Source organism: Dryobates pubescens, chromosome 2 (assembly GCF_014839835.1).
Source record: "Dryobates pubescens isolate bDryPub1 chromosome 2, bDryPub1.pri, whole genome shotgun sequence".
NCBI classification, from domain to species: Eukaryota; Metazoa; Chordata; class Aves; order Piciformes; family Picidae; genus Dryobates; species Dryobates pubescens.
Window position 1 is genome coordinate 3,662,151 of NC_071613.1, and position 17,789 is coordinate 3,679,939.

Sequence of the window (17,789 nt, forward strand, 5' to 3'; positions counted from 1 at the left end):
CGCACGGGCGGTGACAGCGCTGCACCCCGCCGAGGCTCGCTCCTGGGACTTGTAGTCCAAGGGCTGGCGCCGCGCGCCGGAGCCATGTTTGATCCGGGAAGGAGACGCCGAACCCAGGCCACCATCTTGGGGCAGGGCGGGTTAGCGGGCGCGGAGCCCTCCGGGCAGCAGGTAGCCTGTGGGGATGCCCTGGCACTCAGGAAGGAGCAGTCCCGCGGCAACACTGGTTCCGGAGCGCAGCAAAAGCGGGTTGTAGGTTGCTTGATTTCAGACTTTACACTCTTTTAAATGAATGTAAGGCTCTCCTAATGCAGTAGTTTCCATATGCAGTCTTACCCAGGGATTACTGTGTCAAAAGGTCTCAAGGGAGACCTGCAGTGTGCTTCAAGGTGCAGTTCAGGGCACACTGAGGAGACCTGGCCTGAGGGGCGAGTGGGAGACCCACCCTGAAAGTCCCATGGATGGATTCACGGCTGCTTACCAGACACATAAACAATCTTCTCTTTCTGTTGATGTTGCTTGAATAGTAAGTTGCAATGCTTTCCTGAGGTCTTCTGAGGACAGACGCTGGCTCTGTTTACTGTAAGGAAACATAGTATAAAGCATGTGAAGTACAATTGTGCTTAATAGTGCAGGAACTGTAGTCACGTTAAATACTGTTTCTCTATATTCCTTTTAGTTGTGCCAGAACAAGAGGACACAGTCTCAAGCTGTGCCAGGGGAAGTTTAGGCTGGAGGTGAAGAGAAAGCTCTTCCCAGAGAGAGTTGTTAGCCATTGGAATGTGCTGCCCAGGGAGGTGGTGGAGTCCCCATCACTGGAGGTGTTCAAGAGGGGATTGGACGTGGCACTTGGTGCCATGGTTTAGTTAGTCCTGAGGTGTTGGGTGACAGGCTGGACTTGATGATCTTTGAGGTCTTTTTCAACCTTGTTGATTCTTCTATGATAAAAGTGACTATAAAGAAGAACAAATTTAAAGTTTTCCCAGGAGTGGTAGGGAGAACTGGAACTGGAATACTGTTAACTGTGTTAGTCAGCCAACATGGCAAATCTGCTTTGGGTGTTCCAGCTCTGAGACACAAGTTACTCACTGGCAAAAGATATAAATATCCATCCATTTTGATTTTTTTTTTTTTCACAGTGTAATAGAAGAACAAAGCTACTAGCTCCAGAATGGAATGGAATGGAATGGAATGGAATAGAATAGAATAGAATAGAATTAACCAGGTTGGAAGAGACCTTTGAGATCATCTAGTCTAACCTATCGCCCAACACCATCTAATCAACTAAACCATGGCACCAAGTGCCTCATCCAGTCTCTACCTAAACACCTCCAGGGATGGTGACTCCACCACCTCCCTGGGCAGCACATTCCAATGGCCAGTCTCTCTTTCTGTAAAGAATTTCCTCCTCATCTCCAGCCTAAACTTCCCCTGGTGCAGCTTGAGACTGTGTCCTCTTGTTCAGGTGCTGGTTACCTGGGAGAAGAGACCAACCCCTACCTGGCTACAACCTCCCTTCAGGTAGTTGTAGACAGTAATAATATATGTGAGCAGCAAAAGATCTCTCAACTACATTTTTCCATACCTATGTTACTTGGGTAATTTGTTCTTTTCTGTGTTTTTGGAGTATTCTTATGTACTAAGTATATTTCTAAGATAGAAAAGAGTAACTCGTGGCTGTAGTAACAACAACTGCTGTTATTTTTAGGAACAGAGGGAATATTTCCAATGGAATGCAGATATTTTCTGTATTTTGATCTACAAAGGTTTTTATATAGCAGTAATCATGGTGGTGATGCTGGGAAAATATAAGACCTAATGAAAAGCAAGATATAATTTGTGTAACAGATATAATAGAAGATAAGGAAAAGACTAACCTATTAATGTGATGCAATTTTTTTCTCATCTCAGTGTTGCTATTACTTCTTGCTTTGTCCTAAGAAAGTCTTAATAAGGCTTCATTGGGTTTTATTTCTTTTTCTCTTTTAATTCTCATCTAATTGTTAGTTTATCTGGGTTGGCTATATCACATGAAGAGACAGTCTTCAAAACAGATATCTCAAAATTCTGGTTTCCAACTAGATGCCAAATTCTTTTATGAGTCATCTGAGCTTTCCAAACTCCCTAATGAATGCAGGCTACTGACTCACTGAGGGATGTTTTGATTGATTATACAGCACATAAGAACACCCACAGTGGTTCAGATCAATGGTCCACTGAGCTCAGTTTCCTGCTTACAAAAAGCAGTTAGCAGCAGATGCATAGAGATGTGCAGGGGTTGGGCAAGCTTAAAATGAACACTCTCCCTGCCTCTAGCTGTTTTCAGCTCACTAGACTTCCTAAGCCTGATGCATTTGTCACTTTAGTTACTCCTGGTGACTTTCTACCCCAAGTACTTGAATTTGCAGTTCCTGAACTAGCAACATCCTTTGACAAGAGTCCTGCAGGTCTAATACTTGTTTTGTGATGAATGATTTAATTATTTTTATGACCACATTCTTACTAGCTTCATTGGCCTCTGGTTCTTGAATTAACAGAGACTGAACATTGTCAGCCATTTCTCCATGACACTCACAATTTCTTGGACCACCATCATGTCCCTTCCTGTTATTCCCTTTTCCATGCTGCAAAATCACAGACTTCTTCATTGTTCTGCCTGACAAACTTATTTCATCTGTCTGATCTTTTTATTGTCCTTGGTTCAGGGAGTTACACACTTGCTATACACTCTTCTCTGTCTTGTTCTACTGTTTCTTCTCTTTTCCTCCTCCCACCAAATTGCTATTTTTCTGAGTTAGATTGCACTTCCCCCCCCACCCCCCAATATGTATTAGTTGGCTATTGAAATTCAAATGAGATCTATTACACATGTCATCAAGAAATAGTCAATGATGGCTTCAGTCCCACTGATTTCTGTTCATACCATTCAAACCTCAAAACTACTACTTCTTATGAGACATTACAATTAAGTGCTGCTTCATCAGCAAATTTATACCAGAACTGTTTGTCTAATCATGTTACTACACAGAAGAGAGATATAAGCTGCATCATGTAGCAAATAATTAGTATTTGATACATGCTGCAAAATGCTTCTTTACTTGAGCAGGTGTAATTTTCAACCACCTGTTTGATGCCAATACATCTGAGTATCTGCAAGCTTCCCCTATCTAAAGATGAGAATAAAGAAGTATCCTTGAGATCATTCTTTCCAACCTCTTCATCTCAGATCTGAACAAACCTCAGTTTCCCTCATTTGTACATGAAAATTACTCCAAACAGAAGATCTTCCAGTTAAATTTCAATGGTATCATCATTTGTTTAAGAAAGCAGTTGCTATCTGGTCTCTCTTCTCTTCCCTCTTCCCTTTAATGGAGTTTGATGTGTTTCATTTAGCTTTGGGGATTAGAAACCTATTTTGAAAGAATGACCAAGGCCAAATTATCTCTGAGGTGCTCCTTTTGATCCTTATTTCTGTGAAGTTAGGTGTACCAACACCTTGTCAAAAGATGTAAAAGATACTCTTCCTCTCACAGGTGAGAATGACAAGTGAGCTTCTAAGAATTGGTGTCCTCTTTCTTCTCCATTCCTTAAGAAAATGATTGCCTTGCAAAATAGACTAGACCTATCAAGGAATTCTTAGAGATAGAAAGGATAACGAATCTTTCTAGTAACTTGATACCTGAGAATGTCAAAGCAATAAACAAACAAAAATATTGAGAGGCAGGATGCTATAAAACTCACATTTGGACTGTTTCTTTCCTATGACATGTTAGCAATAGTCACTGTGTTCTTCACAAAGCAACTTTTCTTTTGGATAGCACTCTTCAAGGAAGCAGCTGCACCTGGATACTGGAACTCTCTGTGTGGAGCTCCTATGACCAGGCTAGGCTCTCCAGGATCGTCAAATGACCTTTGGTATGTATGTTGGAATTCCCATTATAATGAGATACAAATTGAGTGAGGGCAGCATCCAAATTGAAAGTAACAGTAACCAGCACCAGAACAAGGGGACACAGTCTCAAGCTGCACCAGGGGAAGTTTAGGCTGGATGTGAGGAGAAAGTTCTTCACTGAGAGAGTTGTTAGCCGTTGGAATGTGCTGCCCAGGGAGGTGGTGGAGTCCCCATCCCTGGAGGTGTTCAAGAGGGGATTGGATGTGGCACTTGGTGCCATGGTTTAGTGGTCATGAGGTCTGTGGTGACAGGTTGGACTTGATGATCTTTGAGGTCTCTTCCAACCTTAGTAATACTGTGATACTGTAATCTTGCAATCACTTGGCATAAGGACAAGGTGAAACTTCCATCACTACTGCCTGAAGCAGCTTAGGAGGACTCAATGGTGAGCTTGTGCTCAGATCAGTAAAAGCAAATCTGATCTGGAGCTCAGAAAATTAGTGTGATTATAGGAGATAGCCTTTCATTTGCATAGCAATAATTGGAAATGTTGTAAAAAATAGAATAGAATTAGCCAGGTTGGAAAAGACCTTTGAGATCATCTAGTCCAACCTATCATCCAACACTCCTATCACCCAACACCATCTAATCAACTAAACCATGGCACCAAGCGCCCCATCCAGTCTCTTCCTAAACACCTCCACTGATGGTGACCTCGTCATGAAAAGCTAATTTAACATCTGCTATTAAATTAATGAAAACACAGTGATTAAACAAAAAGTCTCAACAGTTTTATGTAATCTGAAGTGTGATCTCTATTTGTGTAGATCTACATTGGTATAGATCCCACTACAGCCAGGTAAGTGAGGGTACTCTTACGAATCCATGAAAGGTGACTATCTTATGGTGCAAGGTTGAGCTCCTTTGAACTGAAGCAATGCCCCATAAATTTTGGCCTTTCCTCACACAAGTGTTTTGCAGACCTGTCTGCATGTCAGAGCCCATCTGCAGGGTGTAAATCCAGGTACAGTTTAAAGAATCTGGAGAACATACAAAACACAAACCATGGTGATTCAGTAAACTTTCTCTTAGAGTTTATCTTTAAAATCTGAGTGATTTCTCCTTACAGGCCTTTAGATTTGAGGCAGCATGCCTTATATAGTCCACGGCAAACCCTGGAAGCAGTGTGCCGGCCCTGTCAGTGGAACGGCTTATTAGATTTGTAGATGCCATAGGGTGCCTGCATTTGAAAGGGCTTTGTGGTCACTGCCGAGTGTCAGTTCCTCACAGCCGTACCCAGAAGAATGCCTTGGACAGGCCTGGGCTGCCGCAGGGATGTGTCTGGATAATTGGACCATGACACCTTGGCCTCATCCACGCCACGCGGACTTTTAGACTCCAGAAAAAGCGGCCACTTCCTGCCTGTTAGGAGCTGGCGGCAGCTGGAAGCTGTGTGGTAGGGAGAGGGCTCGGCCGTGCAGCACCATACCAGCTGCGGCACCGCCTGATGACTGAGCCTCAACCCAACTGCTAAACCCACCGAAAGCACACCCACATCGCCACCCGCGCAGCTCCCCGCGGCGCGGCGGCGCGAGGCGGGGCGGGCTCGCCCCCGCCCAGGCCCGCGGCACCACCCGGGCGGGGCGGGGCGGGGCGGGGCGTTCCTGGGCGCCGCTTCCGCCTCGGTCGGGGCCCGGCGCGGCGGTTGCGGCGTTGGCTGCGTTGCAGTGGGGCGCAGCATGCTGAGCCCGCGGGAGCGTGGCGGGGAGCTGGCCCGCTTCTACACGGTGACGGAGCCGCGGCGGCACCCCCGCGGGCACACCGTCTACAAGGTCACGGCGCGGGTGAGTCAGCGCCCGGCCGGGTCCCGGCCTCGGCCCCGGCAACGGCAACCTCCATTCTGGCTGCCCGGGGTGCTGCGGCCACCGCCCTGCCCTTTGCCTCCTTAGTACCCCAGACCCGGGCTGCCTGTTACTTGGTCTTTAAAGCTGCCGGTGTGTGCAGAATAGAGCCTAGGGCTGGGCTGCCGATGGGTGTCCCTGGCGTGCTCTGCGTGGATCAGGCCGGTCGCGACGTAGAAACCCTTTTCAGGGACACGGGTGGGAGGGAGAGAAGGCTTGAACACTGGCGTTTCCTGAGCCGAGCCTCTGTCGCCTCCTGCCAGCTTACAGCTTTCCATCAGGTTGTGCTTGCCTGAAACGCGCTTTGCAGAGAACTGTCTTTTTCTTTCATGTTCGATGCAGGGTGGAGTAGAATAGCTTAAAAACAAACAACTCTTTTTTCCCCCTTTTCTCCTCCAAATCTCACGGGTAGGTTACAGCCGACTTGCTGTCTTTCCCTCCTGCCCCACAGTGCAGTCATCTCTGGAGAAAAATGAGGGATCGGGGGTATAGCACGCCTATGCTGGAAGTGCAGAGCTGTTTGATGGCCCTTTCCTTAAGGGCTATATGTGCCTAGGGCTCACCCCCATTTGGGCAGAAGAGTCTAGGTGAATAAGGCAGGCCTAGTAGGAGAAGCAGGAAAGCTGAAGCAGGTATTGGGAGAGCTGGCTTGGGGCTCGTTTTGCTGCAAGCTCCTTGTGCTCCTCTAGGGACATTTCTTGCTTTCTCTTCTCCTCTGATTTCCTATTTAAGCCCGAAAGAGCGTAAAGAAATACGTGGAGATAGGTGCAAAAGGAGTGGGAGTTCAGGTCGCTGGGAAGTTTTGAGAACAGCAGGTGGTATAGAGGTACAGAGTTTAAATGGCCAGTGATCTTGTAATTGCTGTGGCTGTAGACATTCTGCCTGTGAGAGTAATACATGTTTGTATGCATCCTTCCTTTAATTCAAAGAATGTGTCTGTTTATTGTAGTCCAGCTGTGATCACTTCATGTGACTTGTGATGTTAAAGAAAAGTTAAGTCCTTTTTTTGGCAAATATATTTGTACAAGTATGGGACATGTTTAAAAGGCTCTTTTTAGTCCAATAAAGTGTAGAGTGTGTGTGTGTGTTAAGAATAAATAAGAAAAAAAAAAGTAAGTTGTTTTTCCCTATGATATATGCAAAACCTTTCTTGAGGTAGAGGCAAGGAGGAAAACAGTGGCTTCACATTTTTCTGCAGTAGCTTATGGTGGGCTCCATCTGTGTATGGGTCTTTTTAAAGTTAGTGCAATAGGAAGTAATAGGAATGAGCCAAGGATTCTGCTTACTGTTCTCATTGGCTAAGGCCAGTTAAAATACTCTGTGATACTTTGGTTCATGCAGAATTGTTCAAAAGCAAGTTGTTGCTAACCAGTGAGGAACATCACTTTTCCTCCACGTTCATAACTCGTTGGTACTCTGATGCTTTTCCAATCGAGGCAGTGTGTTGGCTGCATATGATTTAGCACAGAGCAAGGAAGAGATCAGTCTGTCCATATTAAAGTGAGATAACCAGAGATTCTTCAGTGCCTTTTGCTATCTAAAATCCTCAAAGTGAAGAAACAGTTGTGCAGCAAAAGATGCTTTGGATTCACAAATGTAGAAATAACTTTTGTTTCAGTGGGGCTGTAGCTGGTAATCTGTTGCTTAGCACTTGGAGTGAAGATTGGAGGAGTTAGATGCTGAATAAAATGATTTAAAAATAGTCTGATGTACATATCTGTTACCCTCCCTTTTTCTCTCCTCCTATTCCTCCCTCCTGTTCCCGCAGTGATCTGGCTCCGTGGTTGATATCACAGCACTACAGCTGTGTTTGCTGATCTGATGCTCAGCAACTTTAGGAGGCTGCCAGGGAAAAAGTGAGGTGGATCTTCCCATTGTGTTGAATACCTTTCTGGCTGAGATCTAGGGTGCTCAACACAAGCCAATGAAGACTTTTGATTCCTTTCAGTGGTGAATGAATGAATCCTTTGTGAAACCTAGTTAAGGGAGCTTTCTGTTCCCGTATAATGACAGGTTAATAATCGTGGACGAGAAAGCACTTGTTCAGTATGTCCTAAACACCTCACCCAAAGGCACAACTACCCTTGCAGTCTCTTCTGAGTGCTAAGGTAGGCTATCCTTATTACAGCTTTTTCTTGAAGGTTTTGTTTGTGGAGCTGAGAATAGATTCTTTTCTTCTCAACTGTGAAATAACGTTAAGTGCAGACAAGAGTAAATGAGCATTTGCTTTTTTATGGCCATTTTCAAAGTTTTAGGGACAGAAAGATATCATCAAGGAGTGTTCTTTGATGATATCTGAAAATATAGACCACTAGTGAAAGTTCAGAGGGTTTAGAAGATTACAGTTATTAACGATAATGAAACTTCTACTGACTTACATTGGATATCTGCAGATCAGATAAGGAGCAGCATCATCTGAAATACTTCATTCAATGGTGAGGATCCTTGCAGTAGCTCTGTTTTCAGAGCCTAATGCAGTTATCATGCATTGCTTAGCTCATTGGTGGGTGTCCTAATGATAATTTAAAAAATAGGTTAAAATTGCTTGCAGTGCAGATTTGCAGAAGGAGCTGACTGCATTGTTCCTTGTGGGAGGATTGAAAAAGTACACTGAAAATTTAGGAGGTTGGATTATTATTGCCAAGTCTCTAGGTTGATTGTAGGTTGGGTTGAAGGGACAGACCTCTTCTGAGGTTGACCTTCAGAAGAGGATCTGAAGAACAAAGCAGGACAACACATAAATTATCGTGTACTGACTTGAAGTTGGCAAGACTGGTAGATACAGAACAGTAGAACAAGTGTGAAACAGGGCCTCTGGGTTTTAGTCCAGATTCATACTATCTGGCTGGGTAATTACTCATCTCTCTGGGTCTCCTTCTGCCCATCTGGTAACTTACCTATCTGCCAAAACTCTTGCAAGGCTGTAACTAAAGGTGAACTGCAAAGCAAAGCAATGCCCTTTGGTGTTGTTCTGTGATGCGTAGCCATGCCTATGATATCTTCTTCCCCCAGCTCTATAGGCTCCTTACATCAAGTATTCCAGCTATTAGAAAAGAAGGTTAGAAATATTTCACCAATTGCATATACGAACTGCCTGGTAGTGAATGAAGGAGCACCAGCTGCCAAGGTTAAAATTTGGTAAAGGTGCCAAATTCCTCAAGAGTTAGCTTACTAAAGAGTGAGGAAAAGTTGAGGAAGGTTTTGTCAATGTAGACTACGCTGGAAGAAGAGGACTTTGATGTGCAAGGTGAGAGAAAGCACTTAGACTTGTGAAGGGAAATGTTTTAGGTCTCTTGTGAGATTGCTAGACAAGGTAACACGTCTCTATTCTGTCTTGTCTCCTCCAAAATGTGTGAAAGATTATAGTGGCTGGGCTGATATTGTGAAATCTGGGAGGCGCTGGCAAAGATTCTTGAAACATGAAAAGGAGGAAGAGAGCTAGCTTGTGGGGAGTGTGAGGGATATGTTATTGTTGCTTCACAAGAGGCAGGCATAAATTCAGTGACTTGCAGCTTAGAGCTATGTCTTTGTGGTACTTGGGCTACAGTGAGATGGTGTTACGGTCTCTAGGGTGCAAGCAGGGTGGACTCCTTGGGCTTGCCTCTATACATCACCTATGCACATCATTCATTATTCTGGCGTGTGCCCGTGTGTGGACAGGCTCAGTTTGGATTGAGGATACCCTATTTTGCTTTAGCTAACAATAGGCTAATTATTTTGTTCAACAGCCTTATCTGAGTTATAATGAAGGGTACACTGACTTGCACAAGATAATTGCAGTTGTGGGTTAAAGATGTCTTTATTTGATTTGTTTGTTTGTGTGGATATGCTCTTACTGCTGTTTATAAGCCTGACGAAGAACTTGGATTACAAAGCCTTTTGCAATCAATATTTACTTAAAGAAGGAAAAAAAAAAAAATCCTAATAAAATACAGCCTTCCTTATGGTGTATAGCCAAGCCCTGTTTCCACTGCTGTTTTTCCTCTGGACAGAGTAATTTATAATTAATTAGGCAAAGAGTGTTTAAGGAGAAGCAAATACACAAAGACGTGTGTGCGCATTGATGGCTGTCGGTAAAGTGGAAATATTGTCTTAGTAAATGCAAAGCCTCACATTCACAGTGAGGTGGTGTGCAACTTACATTAAGCTAGATAACCTTAATTAGCTCTGTTTATTTGGAGTAATGTGGCCTTAACATGAATTAGTAGGAAAAGAGTGGAAAGATGAAGGGGGAAGGGCTCTGCGAGGCTTTGTTTTGTGAGTGAGATGCCTTCTGTGCCATTTTGCCTGGAATGTACATCTTTATTTCTAATCACAGAGACTGCTGCTAAAATACCTCACTGTGTGGTATTTGGATATTGGACTTCTCTAAAACTAAATGAAAATATTTCTGGGTGCAGAGGAACGTGCAACTGTTTGTGTTTTCCAGATTTTTCTTCTTGGCAACAAATGGTTTCCAGGCTGAAGATCCAAACACTTACTTTTTGTTTTTGTTTTGCTTTTCAGATTGTATCAAGAAAAAATCCGGAGGATGTCCAGGAGGTAACAGTTTAAACTTGTGCAAATGTCCTTGTGTATCACACTATGACTTTTGAAGCATCTTTAATGTAATTATTAAGCAATTTCTGTGTGTTTCGTGGTTGTAATTGTATGCTTCCCTTTGTCTTTAGCTTTCATAGTTGAAAACAGTAGCTAGCCTAACATGTTGCAATTCTGCCCTCAGTGATGAATGGTGACTTGAAACAAAGTCTAAGGGAGTAAAGTCTCTTTTGATGACAAAACTGCTTTGATAACTTTGCAAGCTCTTTTCTCTAGCTGGAATGGGCAAATTGGGGGTTACTTAACTCCTACTGGTAAAATTAGAGATCACTCCGCAATCCAAGTCTTAGGTCTCAGCTGTAGGTACTCTCTTCCTCTTTAACCAATACTTCACTGAAAAGCCTACATCATTACTATCTATTAGTGAGGAGAAAAAATGGAGGAGTGTAGTGGTTGAGATTGGACTGCAGATCAGATATTATGCCTTTCTCTCTGAGGCTCCTTAAGTATTTTCCCTTAAGTATTTAACTACTTTGATAAAACTTTTAGAGTTGCTTACTCTTTGCCCCTTCCAAAAAGGGCCTGATTAAGAGTCTGCTCTATTCTTGTGCCTCTTTAATGCCTCAAAACCCCTGTCAGGAACCACTGTATGGAGTCAGAAAAGATACATCACATGTGCATGGGCTGTGGGTTGGTTTGCAGACTTGTGGTTTTTTTTTTACCCCCACATAAACCCAAACTTTTTTCCCCTCTCAATTTCTTCAGAGCTAATGACTTGACAGTGATAGCATTATACTATGTACTTGCAAAATCTTCCTTTAAAAGCACAACCTTGTGGCTTTTGAAACGTTATGTAACGTATGCGTGTGTTCAATTTCTGGTGCAGTCTCTTACTACAGTTGAGGAGAACCTGGATAGTTGATGAAAGAAGAGCCCATAAATGAATTCATTGCATCTCTGTGTGATCAAACATGAGTTACTGATTAGTGGCTTGGCAGAGGTGAGAGTTGGCTAATACACCTAACACTCCTTTGTTGTATCCTTCTTTGGTATCTTGAGAATCAGACAAACATGAGCATTCATGCTTTTTGCATTATTTTTTTTCTCTCTCTGTAAGACTAAAATAATTTATCAGTATCAGAGATGAGCTTGGGTCTAGTTTTAGATCACATTATGGTAGTTTGTAGCTTGATGTTCACCTTTTCCAGGGAGGCTTCTGAACTGAACCTATTCATGAGCACATTCTGCCATTACCTTAAACTTCATTTATGGGAAAACCACTTCATAGCAGCTGTTGATGAGCCATTCATCAGAAAAATGTATTGTAAGTGTCTTTCAGTTAGACTATTGCATGAATATATGTTAAGTCAGCCTGTGGCTTGGACAGCAGCATTCTGCGCTGGGTTAGGAAGTGGCTGGAGGGCTGTGCCCAGAGAGTGGTGGTAAATGGTGCCACATCCAGCTGGCAGCCAGGCACTGGTGGTGTCCCCCAGGGATCAGTGCTGGGCCCCATCCTGTTCAATATCTTCACTGACAATCTGGATGAGGGCATTGAGTCAGTCATCAGTAAATTTGCGGATGACACCAAGTTGGGAGCAGGAGTTGATCTGCAGAAGGGCTCTGCAGATGTGCAGAGTCCAACTTGATGGCATTCAACAAGTCCAAGTGCCAGGTGCTGCGCTTTGGCCACAACAACCCCATGCAGTGCTACAGGCTGGGATCAGAGTGGCTGGAGAGCAGCCAGGCAGAAAGGGACCTGGGGGTGCTGATTGACAGCTGGCTAAACATGAGCCAGCAGTGTGCCCAGGTGGCCAAGAAGGCCAGTGGCATCTTGGCCTGCATCAGGAATAGTATGGCCAGCAGGAGCAGGGAAGTCATTGTGCCCCTGTACTCAGCACTGGTCAGGCCACACCTTGAGTCCTGTGTCCAGTTCTGGGCCCCTCACTTTAAGAAGGACATTGAGACTCTTGAACATGTCCAGAGAAGGGCAACGAGGCTGGTGAGAGGCCTTGAGCACAGCCCTATGAGGAGAGGCTGAGGGAGCTGGGATTATTTAGCCAGGAAAAGAGGAGGCTCAGGGGAGATCTTATTGTTGTCTCAAACTACCTGAAAGGAGGTTGTAGCCAGGTGGGGGTTGGTCTCTTCTCCCAGGCAATCAGCACCAGAACAAGGGGACACAGTCTCAAGCTACACCAGGGGAAGTTTAGGCTGAAGGTGAGGAAAAAGTTCTTCACTGAGAGAGTTGTTCACCATTGGAATGTGCTGTCCAAGGAGGTGGTGGAGTCGCCATCCCTGGAGGTGTTCAGGAGGGAATTGGACATGGCACTTGGTGCCATGGTCTAGTAGGCATGAGGTGTTGGGTGACAGGTTGGACTTGATGATCTTTGAGGTCTTTTCCAACCTTATTGATTCTATGATTCTATTCTATGATTTGAAGTATTTTTTAAGCAATAGCAAACCCATAATTTTTTAGGCATTGCTTTGGTTGTTGCTTTGATCTGTGGCTGTAGGTTGGCTGTGCAGGAGTCCACAAACTCCAGTGTGTAAGACCACAAATTTGCAATGAACTTATTGATGATTGCCCTTTTATACTCTTTATTATATCAATGTAATTATTTTGCATGTGATAGCTTGTTAGAATCATAGAATGGCTTAGGTTGGAAAGGGCTTTAGAGATCACCTACTTCAGCTTTCCTGCCATGGGCAGGGACACCTCTCAACTAGACTTGGTTGCTCAAGGCCTTGTCCAGCCTGGCCTTTAACACCCCCAGGGAGGAGGTGTGGTGTGATTCTCTTATAAGTAGGCATCTGAAGGTGCTCAGTTATTAAAAGGACTATCCTAGGTGGTAGTTGCTATAAGGGTAGATTGTCATCAGAAAACCACATACTTTGGGAGCTTTTCTATTATACTACCTTTCTATGACAGAACAAGGCTTAGGGACAGTCTCTGAAAGAAGAAGAATATACTTCCAACCAATTCCCAATGAAAATAAACTTACCTCAGTTTCCTAGGATGCTCAATTAGAAATTCACATAACTACTCTGTTGCTATATGAGCTGTCTTGTGCAACCCCGTTCCTTCACCCATTTAGGAACACTCAGCTGTGCCTGCCTTCTCATTCAGAAGTCCCTTTTAATGCTACTGCTGTGATGTTAGTACATACATATGTATGTGTAGTGTGACCTCAACTCTACTTGTCAGTTTTCCTGTCACCTCTTTTAACTGCCCTTTGGAATACAGGTCTTTAATACAGTATCTCTCCCCCCACAGTTGATTACAAATCAAGATAACCTCAACTGCTATTACAGAGACAGGAAGGAAGATAAACTTGTTAGGGTTTTATTCTCAAAATGATGAAAGTAGTTAATGTGAGATTGTGTCTGGGGGAGTTAGAATAGAATAGAATTAACCAGGTTGGATGAGACCTTTGAGATCGAGTCCAACCTATTACCCAACACCATTTAATCAACTAAACCATGGCACCAAGTGCCCCATCAAGTCTTCCTAAACACATCCAGTGATGGTGACTCCACCACCTCCCTGGGCAGCCCATTCCGATGGCCAATCACTCTTTCTATGAAGAACTTCTTCCCAACATCCAGCCTAAACCTCCCCTGGCACAGCTTGAGACTGTGTCCTCTTGTTCTGGTGCTGCTTGCCTGGGAGAAGAGACCAACCCCCACCTGGCAACATCCTCCTTTCACGTAGTTATAGACAGCAATAAGGTCTCCCTTGAGCCTCCTCTTCTCTGGGCTAAGCAACCCCAGCTCCCTCAGCCTCTCCTCATAGGGCTTGTGCTCCAACCCCTTCCCCAGCTTCGCTGAGATACAGACAGGCTAGTGGATGCAGTTTTAATTTCCATGCTTCTGGGGACTGATAGAGACAACATGGTGTGTGAGGCAACTGGAGCTGCTCTTGCCTTGTGGGGTTTTCCCCCTCATTCATTTGTGGAGGAGAAAGGATTGTTCACTGTGGAACAGATGAGTTGCATGAGTTAATAAGGATCTGCTGGCTCTAGCCATGACAAGCACCTTATTGCCTTACAAGCCTAACATATGTTTTACGCTGTCCTTGCTGTGCTTCGCTGGGCCTCGAAGTACATGTCCTCCCGCCAAATCTGCTTTCTGACGGGTATGTTAGAGTGGAAACTTCATTAACTTTGCTCAGCCACATGCATGCAAAGGCATGATCTCTATCAGCTTCTGAAAGGTTTTAGGATGACTTTGGCTGCTTTTGCTGTGCAAGCTGCTTATGGATATATTTCCCCCCCCTACCTCTTGGCCGTTGCACAAGTGAAAAATTGATAGTTTTGTTTTTAGTGGAGTGGAATTTCATGCTCTGTCAGCTTCCCACAATGTCTGACAAGACAGTAACTTATGTTTTGAGACATCACCATCTTTATCAATTTTATGTTCTATATACACACTGCTCAAGAAATGCTAATCATCTAATTTCTGGATATTGGATTAGATGGCAGTACACCATTGAAAAATTGCTTTTTGTAGCAAAATAGAATAGAATAGAATAAACCAGGTTGGAAGAGACCTTCAAGATCATCATGTCCAACCTATCATCCAACACCACCTAATCAACTAAACCATGGAACCAAGCATCCTGTCAAGCCTCGCCCTGAACACCCCCAGCGATGGCGACCCCACCGCCTCCTCGGGCAGCCCATTCCAGTGGGCAATCACTCTCTCTGTGTAAAACTTCCTCCTAACCTCCAGCATAAACCTCCCCTGATGCAGCCTGAGACTAGCTGGCCTGCCTGAGAGCTTGACATTTTTCTTCCCTTGTCTGTTGAACTCCAGCAAATACTAGTTGTAATGGAGTCTTGGAAATGTGAGCACTGTAGTAGTTGGGGCTGAATCTGCTAGTTTCAGTATAGCTGAGTTTATAGAGTGTTGCCATATTAAAGCTTTTCATATCATAGAATCAATAAAGTTGGAAAAGACCTCAGAGATCATCAAGTCTAACCCATCACCCAACACCTCATGACTAACTAAACCATGGCTTCAAGTGCCACGTCCAATCCCCCCTCGAACACCTCCAGGGACGGTGACTCCACCACCTCCCTGGGCAGCACATTCCAATGGCCAATTACTCTTTCTGTGAGGAACTTTCTCCTCACCTCCAGCCTAAACTTCCCCTGGTGCAGCTTGAGACTGTGTCCTCTTGTTCTGGTGCTGGTTGCCTGGGAGAAGAGACCAACTCCCACCTGGCTACAACCTCCCTTCAGGTAGTTGTAGAGAGCCATAAGGTTTCCCCTGAACCTCCTATGGGCCAGTTACCTGATACTTGCATTGTTCTATAGGCAGGCCTTGCACCTGCTGAAATTTAGAAGGGCTCTGACCTTAGTGTTTAGGACAAAAACCCAAAACAAACCGAACAAAAATCCCCCCCCAGACTCTGAGTAAACAACAACAGCAAAACCCCCCACCCTAGAATTGAAGCTTTTATTCATTTCTAAATCTGGTTTACTTGAACAGAGTAGTGTTTTGTAGTTACAGTTGCTCATGAGAAGGCAGCCTGTTACAACAGTCAGAAATATTTGGGATCCTTTATACTGTGGTTAGTTGTCTTAAGCTAAATGAGACATTTGGCTGATGGAGCAGTAACCTGTTCTACTTTTGTAGTACTGTTGTACTTTTGTAACCTGTTCTACTTTAATCCCTTTACATTAGTGTTGAGGGCTTAGAGGGTCTGACCCCAAATGAGGCCAAGATATAAAATGTTCATGTTAATTTTTTTCATCCTGAGAGCAAGCCTATTAGGAATGAAGTGTAAATTTTGTTGCTTATTTCTTTTTCCCTGCCCTCATTTTCCTGTTGGGTTATTCTCCTTCCTTCAATGGAAAGAATAAAAAGAATGGACTGGAAGAAGGATAAGGCAGATACCTGGCTGAGACATGGCAACTGCTTTCTGGAAACAATTGGCTAGGAAAAGCTTGTTTAATGAGTCAATGCTGTCTTTGCATTGCTGAAGTGGGAGATTTTTGTCTTGATTATAAAAGGAACATAATTATTGATCAGGGTTATTAGTAATAGACCATTTTGATTGGGGCTTGCATTGTGCATACATTATGAGTTGGTTTATAGTGCTGAGTGCGTAATGAGTTGTCTTTAAGAATCACATAGTTGTTTTGATTTCTCTTCCCTGATTTTCTGTTCTGCTGTTGTCTCTTCTCCATACCTGCAGCTGTGCCGAGCACAGCATGCTATTAAGCACTGGATAGTGCAACACTGCTATTCAGCATTTCTTCCTCTTACTGGTTCCCTGTGTGGCTAAGGATCTCAGCGTGACTGAAACTGTTTTGCCTTTGCGCTGTTTTCCTTCTTTCAGCTTTTACTTTCTTTTTTTTCTATGCGCTGTAGTCGTCGTTAGCCAACATGGAAGCTGGGGACAGATAATGATTGTGGGGTTTTTTTCATGGTTGTTAGAGTTGGCAGTTCAGATTGTGCTTTTTTGTTAAATGTATGTGCTGAAGGTAGTGGTCTGATTTGCTTGAGAAAATGTGCTTGTGGTGTGATGCAGCATGAACAATGAACCTCACTAATACTTCTCTCCCCTCTTTCTGCTTCAGATAGTCGTTTGGAAGAGGTACAGTGACTTTAAGAAACTGCACAAAGACCTCTGGCAAATTCATAAAAACCTATGCAGACATACAGAACTCTTTCCACCTTTTGCCAAAGCCATAGTATTTGGTAAGCATAATTTGTTTCTGACTTGCTGAAATTGTTTGATAACTCAGCCCTAGATAAATATGTCATGTCTTGTAGCTACTCTTCTCCCTTTGCTTTTGGTTTGTTGTGTCTTACTTGTAGGTGTGCTGCTATCACAGTTTGGTGCTTCTGTTTATTTGTGACAGGGTATTTATGTCCTTGCTTCCATGTTAGCTATGTGCCCCAAGAAATATTTGAGCCACTCTGTTCTGTATCTTTACAACATACATTCCCTGTTTTCAGGTGTGTGAAGTCTTCGTTAGCTTTGTGAAGAGCACTTGAACACTGAACAAAGATTTTCATATATGAGCTGTCGGATTTTTAGTGATGAGTTATAATAAAATATCAATTTCTGCTTTTAGGAACTTGATTGTAATTATCAGTTTTATCCAGGTAGGCTTTTGAGATCAGTTTTACGTGCTGGTGGACAGCTGACTGAACATGAGCCAGCAGTGTGCTCAGGCCAATAGCATCCTGGCCTGTATCAAAAACAGTGTGTCCACCCGAAGAAGGGAAGTGATAATGCTCTTGTACTCAGCCCTGGTGAGCCCATAGCTTCAGTACTGTGTTCAGTTCTGGATGCTACAGTATAAGAAAGGCACTGAGGTCCTGGAGCATGCCTAGAGAAGAGCAACAAGGCTGGTGAGGGGTTTGGAGGGCATGTCGTATGAGAAGCGGCTGAGGGAACTGGGATTGTTTAGTCTGGAGAAGAGAAGGCTAGGAGGAGATCTTAT

General features: G+C 43.9%; 1 protein-coding gene across 2 annotated transcripts in view; it reads left to right on the forward strand.

Moving 5' to 3' along the window:
- The first annotated feature begins 5,578 nt into the window (after positions 1 to 5,578).
- RPS6KC1 (ribosomal protein S6 kinase C1) overlaps positions 5,579 to 17,789 on the forward strand; it is a 124,213-nt gene continuing 112,002 nt past the window's right edge. Inside the window, exons 1-3 of one of the 2 annotated variants that reach the window (XM_054169363.1) lie at positions 5,579 to 5,736; positions 10,300 to 10,335; positions 16,917 to 17,037. In XM_054169363.1, coding sequence (XP_054025338.1) covers positions 5,632 to 5,736; positions 10,300 to 10,335; positions 16,917 to 17,037 — 262 coding nt within the window. In that variant the 5' untranslated portion in view covers positions 5,579 to 5,631. Of the gene's footprint in view, positions 5,737 to 10,299; positions 10,336 to 11,296; positions 11,333 to 16,916; positions 17,038 to 17,789 lie in introns of those variants that run through there. The other variant, XM_009897507.2, reaches the window with a different exon arrangement.